The 11,015-nt window shown below is 44.2% G+C and overlaps 1 protein-coding gene across 3 annotated transcripts in view; it reads right to left on the reverse strand.

Annotated features, from left to right (window-relative positions):
- The window catches only part of VSTM2A (V-set and transmembrane domain containing 2A), a 41,319-nt gene extending 34,056 nt beyond the window's left edge, over positions 1 to 7,263 (reverse strand). The window contains exons 1-3 of one of the 3 annotated variants that reach the window (XM_083583582.1): positions 6,516 to 7,263; positions 4,258 to 4,409; positions 1,115 to 1,153 (exon numbers count right to left, since the gene is read on the reverse strand). In XM_083583582.1, the coding sequence (XP_083439708.1) occupies positions 1,115 to 1,153; positions 4,258 to 4,409; positions 6,516 to 6,591 (267 nt within the window). In that variant the 5' untranslated portion in view covers positions 6,592 to 7,263. The remainder of the gene's footprint in view (positions 1 to 1,114; positions 1,154 to 4,257; positions 4,410 to 6,515) is intronic. The other 2 variants (XM_083583581.1, XM_083583580.1) reach the window with 2 other exon arrangements.
- Positions 7,264 to 11,015: the final 3,752 nt, after the last annotated feature.

Raw genomic sequence — 11,015 nt, forward strand, 5'->3', positions numbered from 1 at the left:
AAACAAAAAAAGGCTGTTTTCTGTAGCAATTTTCTTTTTAAGTACCCATATTCATTTTTTTTAAAACCACCAAAAAAATGATTTTTCTTCTTCTCTGTGTTGTGTGTCTATGCTTGGAGGGGGTTGGGGTTGGGGAGAATAGGATCTATCACATGACCAGATTTAAAGGCACAGTACTTTTATTTTTTCTTATTAGTTCATATGTTGTAAGGGTTCTAGATCTGCACATTGTCAAACTGAACTTTTGACCCCATTTTGGAACCTGTGTGAAAGCAAAGAATTCCTTATGGGACAGAAAAGGTAAATAAAATAAAATAAAAATAGGCACCTATGTGCTCACTGCATTCCCCCTCGTATGCCCTTGTAATCTTGGAGATGGTGGGAGAAATGGAGAAGTCTCAGCCTGAACCAGTAAGCATGGAAGCCCATGCAGAAGCCTCTATGTCCCAACACACTCCAAGTGATGTCCTCAGGTGTATGTTCAGGAGAGTCTACTGAATCCTGGGGGCATCCACAGCTGCCCTAGGTATTACTTGCAGGTCTCCAGCATGTAATAGGATCAATAATATCCTCTGTGCATGTCTGCCAGGACCCTGAATGGAGAGTGTCTTCATTTGCCTGGACTCTCCACAAAACCTCCAGCTCTGGTAGAGGCAAGGGCCACCCACAATTTGACTAACAACATCCATTAATGTTTTCTGTATACAGGAGCATACATTCTCTATCCTAGTCTTCGTTCCCAAAGGGAACCTGGGATGGCTAACAACATAAAATATAATGAAAATCCAATGTCCAACAATTAAAATGGCAGTTTTTACAAAGCTACAGGGCCTCAAAGGAACCTAGCCCCTTCTAAAGACCTGAACAAATTAAAAGGTTCTTTAAATTCTGCCTCAGCAGGGCCAGGGAAGTGAACCAGCTCATCTGCACAAAAGAGTTCCAAAGGCTTTGATAATGCCCATGCCCCAAAAGGCACAGGGAAAGTTGCAGAAAATAAATCCCATTCACTAGTCCAGGGCTCATGCATTTTTGGATGGTGGCTAATGAAAGACAGCACAGTAAATGGAAAGTAATTGAATATCTAGCAACAATCTATATTTTGTAATCCACTTACGCTTATCTTTGTTCCATCGTTGTCCAAATCTCTCTCCACCTGTGGGGGAATGGATAACTGTTTTTGCATACTACAGGTGAGGAACCTCCAGCATTAAAGGTTAAATCACTTCTTCCCTTCCTTTCCTTTCATGGGGTTTCCCACTGTCTCTGCCTGGTCCCACCCTAATTTCTGCCCAGCTCTGTAATAAGCCATGACAACCAGAGCTCAAGCATAGTTTGGTTTGAGAGGGTTTACTAGTGGGAGACGGATGTTCACTCAAAGGCAGTTGAATTGGCTACACAGCTGTGAGATAGATCATATCAACCAAAAAAGGCAAGTATTGAGTAGTTTCCTAATGAACTCATTGAAGGAGGGTCCCTAATTGTACTGTGATTGAACATGGCTTAAAATGTGTCTACCGTACCTCCTTCAGTTTCTTTGGCCTATGTGCCACAAAAAGTGGTGGTAGCCATTGACTTAAGGGGAGTTAAGCCAAAGGAATGGACTAACAGGTGTTAATGCTAATAGTCAAGTGGAACCTCCATGTTCAGACACCATGTACTGCTGAATATCAGGTTGTGATGACAAAGAATAAGGAAGGTTTTGCCTTTATGCTTTTGAACTTCCCTGAGGCCTCTGGTTTGTCATTGTTGGAATCAGGATGCTAGCTAAATTAGATGGCCTGATTCCATGATGCCTGCTGCAGTTCATAATTAATTGATTCAGGATGTAAATTTGCTGAACTCGTACTACACTAATGCATTAGAAACTGGATGCCATGTCCCTAAATTCTTCTGCAACCCAGAATGCCAAAGCAATTCTGCATCTGAATAGAAAATGCTTTGTTATAGACATCCAAGGCCTCATCACTAATGGCAGTTTAGTTAGAAGTAAGCAACTGCCTGTAAAAGGTGGTTCCTTAAGGTTCCAGAATATGTAGGCAAGCTTTCAGAAGGTCTGAAGGCTCCGGAGCAAGGGAGCTAAACCATCCCAGAGTTTTTCAGACCAAGCATATGGAAACTCCACATCCTGAAGGACCTATACTTTCTGTCAATCCCATATTGAGTACATTCAGTTAGCCTTCCTTCGCCAGCCTTTGATATATTTTTAGATCATAGCAAGGCCAAAAAGCCTCGGTATTTAATGCAAATTAGATGCTTTGATTGCTAGAACTCTCACAAAAACAAAGAATGTGGCACAATATTTCATATGAAATGGACAATTTCCCTCTCCTCTGAACATTTCTGCCCAAAGGCTCTGTTTTCAATGCAAATAAGATGCCTGGTTGCATTTTCATCAGTTTTTAAATTATTAATTCCATTATATAATTTAACCAGTTGAGAAACATGATGGGCAGATAGTAAAATAAATAAATAAAAAGAGAGGAGGGCTCTTCCACAGCTCAGGTCTTCCTTGACTACCCGCCAGACTGTCTAGCCCAGGCTTCCTCAACCTCGACCCTCCAGATGTTTTTGGCCTACAACTCCCATGAATCCTAGCTCGCAGGACCAGTGGTCAGGGACGATGGGAATTGTAGTCTCCAAACATCTGGAGGGCCAAGGTTGAGGAAGCCTGATCTAGTCTCTGAAGAAGGCTCTCCCAATAGAATGTAGAGCCTTGAGAGATCAGAGCAGCAGCCATAGCAGAAATGAAAATCCTACTTCTGTTCCTTGCATAGGTAAAAGCTCCACACCGGGGGTGTTGGGGTGAGAGAGAGAGAGGGGGGGAGGGGGACATTGCATGAGGAAGCAGATGTCTGTGTTTGAGGGATGTAGATTTGAGCAGGAGGAACAGTGATCAGAACAGTGACTAAAATATCCCTGAATATATGAGTTCATGTCATAGATCAGCTGCCACAGAGAATTATCTGTCATCCTGTAAGGCAATTAAGATAATTATCTAATTCTCGGCAGACTGGAAGGGGCTAAGTTAAGCTGATCACATGTTTGAAATCATCGAAATTGTGGGAACAGCTCACTGGGAAGGAGAAAATAGGCTCATGTTTATGGATTAACCATAAACCATAACTTGTGAGATGCAGAGTTCATTTGGGGTACACACCAATCACCAATTTAAAATGGGCATGAGACCTGAACAGGCTATGTGTGAATTTTTGATGTTTGGGTTTCCCCACTTCTTGATCTGTTTCAGTCTGAGGACCATGGGGTAAGACTGAACTTGCCCATAGCTTGTGAGTTTTGTGATGACTAATTGCTATTGAAATACTACTTAAATAAATGGATTCTTCCTTGGAGAACACTCACATACTTTGCCTGCCACCTATAGGCAAAACGGTGTTCCTTCCTGTCACATTTAGCCACTGTGCTACATAGTTTGGATGGAGGCTGATCTCTTCACATTTGGCTGTATTTAATGCCTCAGAAGAGTGAGGTGCCATATTAACAGGTTTATATATTTGCTTGCCTTCCATGGAAAATTAGGATGAATTCTAAAGCAGTCTGGATACTTCAAATGCATTCTTCAAATAAAAAACTTTTGGGGGAGGAGACAGGCTGGAAGGAAATGGAATGATAGAGATGAGGCAGATTTTTCCCACTGTCTCAGGAATGGAAAAAAAGCATCATCTGAAGCCAGTGAGATTGTTTCTTGCCAAATAGGAAATAAGGAAGAATTGCTACAACTGAGTCAAAGGAGGCCTGTTTGATTTCTAGAAATCCTGTCTACAATAGGTTCCCGCAGTGTGTTAGTAAGTATCTCCGCTCCATGTGTTTATCAGTCTGAAACAATGGAGGAGGCAATGAAAATCCCTGAAGGGATAGAAAGATAGCAAGCAGACTTCTTATTGGGGGAGGGGGGGAGGAAGTATTTGCAACAGCCCTGGGTTGCAAATTCAGTCCATTGCTATGATATCTATACTGTGCCTTGTCATTGATGAGAAAAAAAAGAGAAAAGGAAAAGAAAGAATGCATTATCCATGCATATGAATTTATCAACTACCAAAAACCAATTGGAAGGGTTCAAGGTTTTATCCCCTAGTGGTGGCTATTTCTCAATGGATTTCTACTGTTGTAGGATATATTAAGCCTTGGGGGCAAGGCTTTCCTTGTCCCCCCAGGTCCCCATTTTTTTCTCTGCTTTTGGGGAGTGGCTGACTTGCGTAGGATTTCAGGGGCAGCAAATTGATACCTGAGTGCCCTCACCTCTGTTCCAGGGTCTTGGTCCTCAGCTGCCCGTAGAAACCACCACTGGATTTCCAGGTATACTGAGGCAGAGCCACTCTGGAATGCACAAGACATCTCCACATTCTGCCCCTCAGTAGTTGTGACATTTTGAGGGAATTCAGTAAATTTGGCTGCAAAAGAAAAGCATATCTTATTGGGATTCCTCTCCCTCAATTTTCCACCACCTCTCTTTCCTTTTTCCTCCCCCCCCCCAATTTATCTGCCTTCACTTGCAATCTGATGCCTGTTTACGTGGGAGTAAATTCCATTTAATGCACCAGGGCTTATTTACAAATGAATACGCATAGGCTTAGGCAGGTGCTTCCTAAGCCAAGTCTGTATTCTGAGTTCAGTGGAGCTTACTCACAAGTAAGTATGCACAGGACTGCAGCCCTGTCTCCCTCTCCCTGCCCCTCCTTTTTTCTGATTCTAATTCTCATTCCTCTTTGCATCCCCATGTTTTTTCTTATTTCTCAGACCCTTTCCTCCCCCTCCACCCCTTTATCCCTTACAAACATGCATAAATTGTTTAGTAAGCCTATTTTGCTTATGGACAAATTGAACACCCTTACCAGGATCTCACTGGAGTTTGCAAAGTTACAAATAATTACATGCAAATATTCTTAGGAAGGCAGTATTTCAGCATTCTAGCTTAGGGATCCAGGGCAGAACCATTTGGAAAATCAGCTCAGATGATTTATTGTATTTTATGGATGACATTATACCATATTAATTATTAAACATATTGTAGACTACTGGAATTGGGTCCTGTTTGTTTGTTGCATTATGTATTAATATTTCGAAGAAGTAGCTTGTCATGTGATTATTTGTTCTCGATTTCATTTTCTTGTTTTGCTTGCAGTGTCAAGCCAAGAAAAGACTTGATCATGTTTAAGTTTAGGAGATTCACAAACAAGAAATACTTTGCCTCTGGCACTTCAGTATGGCTACCCTTTCCAGTTCCATATAGTAGAAGACATGCATATTGACAGTCCATTTCAGGATGCCAGCATATATCTTAGAAGAAGTCATAATCATCACAACCTTCTTGATCCACTTTCTACTCATAAACGGGGCTTTAAGAATGTGATCCATTCAGTCAGCTGTGTGAAACCCTCACTGACAGGATAGACAAAATAATAATAATAGAAATAATAATAATAACTAACAAGAAACACTTTCAGTTTTCAGAAAGAGTCGAATTTACCAGTTTGCCCACTTCTTTCAATTCTATGACGTTACAGGTTGATAGGGGGTAGACCGAAAAGACTGCAAAAATAATCCATGCATATGTGCTAGGTTACGCCCCGGGACTCATAGCGGTGCTATATGAGAAAAAAGCTGCCTTTACTTTTTAAGTACTTAAATTCCAAGTAGGCATATGTGAAAATAAGCCCAGCCCCACCAGTCTGCATGCGTGTTTTCTACAGCGTCTCCTTCCGCTCCCCAGCCAGCACTGTATCGCTGCTAGTGATATCTATTCACCTCATCAGCAGGGAAAGAGATCATATTTCTGCATTCTCAGTCTGTTTCCCCACCACCACCTCAGCCAGCCCTCTCTCCAGAGTTAAAACAAACAAAGCGGCGGAGAACTGCGCGGTTGTGGGTGCAGCATTCGGCATGGATACGATCTATCCATGGTGCTGAAATGATCACTGCAGCCCTCAAAGTCTCCAGCAACTGGAAGGCTTCTGCAGAGCAGGGGCTACTTGGAATGCAAGAGGCGCCTTTGACAGGGTGATAGGGAGGGGGTGTGCTTTTAGAAACACATACTTGCAGACGAAAAGCAAGGTTTAATAATACGGACCTCAGGGCTCCTGAAAAAATTGGGGAGGGGGGGGACAACGCTATGAAAACACTGCACTATTCAAAGCAGACAAGCACATCCCTTTTTCACAGGCGCTGTGTCTGTATGAATCCTGAAAACAAGAGTTGGAAGATACACAGTGGCATGCTATTTCCCCCCACCCCACCCCACCCCCGCTCACGCACAAACATTGCATCTACTCAGCCGGGCTATGTTATGCTCATGTTGGCAGGGGATCGGTTTCATTCACTTCGGGTGAACTTTTTCCCCTCCAGTGGGGCGAGAATAAGGCTAAGGCAAAAAGGTAGCGCAACGTTTCCATTCCACATGGCTTGCCCCCTCCACAAAGATCGCCCTGTCCTGCCCACCACAGACCCTCCGGCTGCAATTTTGGCCACACACACAAAAAAATACACAAGGCAGCGCTTACCTTGGGAAGAAAGTCCTTGCTGAATGTATAATACCGACAAGGAAAGGAATCCAACATAAGCCCAAAAGATCCCCATTATTCCAGAGCGAGAGGGAGGGGGGTCACATCGGGGTATTGCCAAGAAGACTCCCGTTCCCGCAAGGCAAGGCAGGGCAAAGGGTTTTTACAAAGCTATTGGGCGCTGGAGCCCCAGCTGCACCGCTGCCAGCATTCTCCTGGCAAGGCGGGAGGGGGGGGGACAAGATCGGCTTCCGACGGAGAAGGAGAGGCTGGGGGTTCTCGGGTGTCTGGAGTCCGGATCCAGCCCTCCCCGTGGTTGGAGAGCGGGTGCTTCCCGGGCGTCTTCCTTCCTTGCAACCTGGCAGCTCCGTCAGCCCCTGCTGCTCAGGACTGCGTGTTGAGCGCCCTCCCTAAACATTCAGCCTGCTTGAAAAGTAGGGAGGGAGAAAGGAGCTTAACTGCGCTTCCAGCACTTCAACTCGCCCCCCCCCTCCCTCCCGTTCTCCTCTTCCTGGGAAAGACTGCGTTTAACGGTGGCTCCTCGGTGGCTTCCCTCGCCCGCTGTCCATGGTGCTGAAAGACGCACGAGAGGGAAGCGACTAATGGAGATGATCACGGAGGGCAGCAGCTTTCATTGAGCTGATGGGGGGAATCTTCCGCCTCCCACCTCAGACTGAGAGGTCAATGCGGTGGTTTCGTAGACGATGGTCTCTCTCTCTCTCTCTCTCTCTCTCTCTCTCTCTCTCTCTCTCTCTCTCTCTCTCTCTCTCTCTCTTACCCCCACCCCGACACCTCTCTCAGGCACACATACACACAGAAGGGGAAATATTTAAGAATGAGCGAAGCTTATTCCCTCTCCCCGTTTGGTGTTGTGAATCTGTAAGCCTCAGATTTTTGAAAGGTTTGCTGTATATGCAGTCAATGTTGTTTGTTACATGGGTTCCTCATAGTCGCTTCCCACTGTAGACCAGACACCTGGATTCCAGAATACATGCTTTAGAGTAGACACACACACACACACACACACACACACAGTTTTATGTGCACAACAGCTAAGGTTAAAATCCAGTAATCTCCACATAGATGCCAAAATTTAATTGGTAGGTAGAATTCAGCAGATGCCATCCCTGGACACTGTTTCTAGACCAATGCTGTATCCTAAAATTTAAGGTAAGGATAAAGAGAACATCTGAGAATGTTACCAGTGTCTCCCTCCACCTTTAAACAACTTCAAGCAACCTTTGAAACCAAGGTATTTCCAGGCAGACTTGAATACTAGCATCTCTTCTCAAATTTAAATCCCCACAAATGGATGCACTTTGAATCAGAGGGGAGGGAAAGGGGAGACACGTTTGGACTACCCTGTGACTATGCTAATTGTGACTCAAAAAGCTGGTTAAAGTGTGTGTTGAAGGGTAATTAGCTTCTTTCATCTGATGTTACATATTGGTATTTTTCCCAACATGGTTAAGAAAAAAATAATTTATAGCGTCTATGTGATTTACCAATTTGTAAGTGCAGAGGAAGCCTTAGGGACAAGTTCATGGGTGAAATTCATTACGCTGTTAAATTAAACTTCTTTTTAATTTATAAGTGTATTTTTTATCACTTAGCAATAGAAATACTCAAAACAAAACAAAAATTCTTTCCAGTAGCACCTTAAAGACCAACTAAGTTAGTTCTTGGTATGAGCTTTCGTGTGCATGCACACTTCTTCAGATACCTGGACTTCCATGTCAATAGAAATACTGTTAAACAATAATACATACACAAGCTCTCTTTATTCCTGACTCCAGCTTGAGAAAGTTGCCATAACTAGGAACTAGCTGAGGCTCGCCCTTCAATTTAGAGGTGGTAAAATGGCCATCTGCATGTATTTGAAGGGCTGCACATAGATGAAGGTTAACACTTATTTCCTGTTGCTCCAGGTGAGTCTTGGGTCCCCTGATGTTGTTGGACTATAATTCCCACCATCCCCAGCCAGCATGACCAGTCAGGGATGATGGGAATTGCAGTCCATCAACATTGGTTGACCCATGGTTGGCAAAGGGTAGGATAGAAACAGACAAGTTCAAATGACAAGTGTAGCCAAAGTGGCCTATGAATTAGGAGCCTATGCCACCTGGACAGGAGGACAATGGTTTGGCTATGGAATCAATTCTGGCTTACAGTACTGACTTTGCCTTCACTGCTTCTTCTCCGGTGCTGTGCTGACGCGTATTTCTAAGCTCAGTAGATGAGAGTCAAAACCACCCTATGGCATGAAGCCAGTTTGGTGTAGTGGTTCAAGTACTGGCAGACAAGGGTTCAAATCCCTATTAAGCCACAAAGCACTCTGAGTTACCTTGGGCCAGTCACCCACTTTCATTGGCTCCCAGTACGTTTCCAAGCACAATTCAAAGTGTTGGTGCTGACGTTTAAAGCCCTAAACGGCCTCGGTCCAGTATACCTGAAGGAGCGTCTCCACCCCCATCGTTCTGCCCGGACGCTGAGGTCCAGCGCCGAGGGCCTTCTGGTGGTTCCCTCATTGCGAGAAGCAAAGCTACAGGGAACCAGGCAGAGGGCCTTCTCGGTAGTGGCGCCCGCCCTGTGGAACGCCCTCCCATCAGATGTCAAAGCGATAAACAACTACCTGACATTCAGAAGACATCTTAAGGCAGCCCTGTTCAGGGAAGTTTTTAACGTGTGATATTTTACTGTATTTTTGGTTTCTATGGAAGCCGCCCAGAGTGGCTGGGGAGGCCCAGCCAGATGTGCGGGGTATAAATAATAAATTATTATTATTATTATTCAGCTTAACATATCTTCACAGGGCTGTTGTGAGGATAAATGTTAGGATAAACCTTGAGCTTCTACTGCTACAGAGGGCAGGTCTAGGATATAATGGACTAAAGATATTGGAGGGCAGATTTTTGTTGAATTTGAAGAGAAATGTCTTGATGGGTAAAAGCAGTTCTGCAATAGGAGCTATAACTTAGGGAAGTGGTGGGTTTGCTCGCTTGCCGGAGGTGTTGCACAACCATGTGTATTGAAGATGCTTCTTTATGGATTTTCTGCACTGAGCAACCAGTTGAACAAATAATAATTCTAATAACTGTAGAATTATTATTTTCAGAGTAATTGCATTAAAGCTACTGCTCTCTGTTCTTCTCACAGAGGGTAAATCTTACCCATCACATAATCAGCATAATCACATAATCAGCATTGTGACCTATGTTTCCTTAACCATTCAGCGGCATCAGTAATAACCCATCACACGTAACAACAGTGTTTGAATTATGATTGGGGTGGGTGGGTGGAGGGCTTAATGAATCCACAATATCTAATATGCACACCCAATTTAGCCCTGCTCCTTATAAGCTACTCTCCTATCCTGCTTAACCTACTGGTTAAGAGTAAAAGGGTGGTGTGGAGGGAGGGGGGGTTGCAATTTGAGCACTGTTATAATGAGGTCAATGAGATATTGAGAACAATTTGTATTTTTTCTACTAAGCATGCTGCGTCTTCTGATACAATGGCTTTTTTGCCTACACAGTGATAAAGCCAACTGCTGACTACAGCTTCCTATTCAGTTACCTGGTTGCAAAGCAAAGCACATTTCCAAAGCAGATGGTAGCTAGTACATGGCCTGTGGGGGCTGGGAGAGGACCCCGTGCTTTACTTGAGGCCTACACAACTTGTGACCTACTAGCCTGAACTCAGCTCACCAGCTGTTTGGTCATCCAGCGACTTGACAAACCTGCTTATGGTATCTATAGACTATAAAACAAAACAAGAGGGCTGTTCAGCACTTAACAGGCCACAATGCATGGCCTTTGTTTGACTTAGTAAGTCACTAGTCAAATAGACCTGGTGTTTTAGAATAGGAGCAAAGAACCTTTATGGCCCACTGGGCCATAAATCTTCCCACTCCACAGGCCAATTGGTCAGGTCAATTTGGCCACCTGCATGTTAAAAATCTGATGTCATAATGACATCAGGTGATTGGCAGGAAGGTGGTCCTACCCACTGGTCAAAGATAGCAACCTAGCAGGAACTCCCTGCATGTCAACTGTTGCATGGGGAGTTCAGTCCTGCTTTATGCAGTTATTAGATTCATGCACTGATTCACCACTGGGAACTAGAACATGGAGCTCAATTGAACAGGATGGAACCTGCCCATGAGCTGTTCAGCTCTGCAGGGATTAGCTGTGTGTGCTAGTTTTCTGTGGGGAATTAGTATGTGCAACCAAACCAATCAGGATTGAACACACCTTTTCACGTCTTGCACCCACCTATTGAGTTGATAGCACCTGATGGTCAAGTAGGCATGATTTTTTTTTAATGGCCTCAAGGGCCTAGCTGGAATTTCTGGTAAGCTAGGACTGGCCCACTGACTGGAGGTTCTCCATCCCTGTGTTAGAACAGTATGCAGTGGTACTGTAGCAAATTTTGACATCCTCTGTATTCACACCCTCAAGAAGGCTGCCATGTTGCTCCACATGCTTCCAAGCAGCAGCA

Source organism: Podarcis filfolensis, assembly GCF_964270895.1.
Source record: "Podarcis filfolensis genome assembly, chromosome: 13".
Classification (NCBI taxonomy): Eukaryota; Metazoa; Chordata; class Lepidosauria; order Squamata; family Lacertidae; genus Podarcis; species Podarcis filfolensis.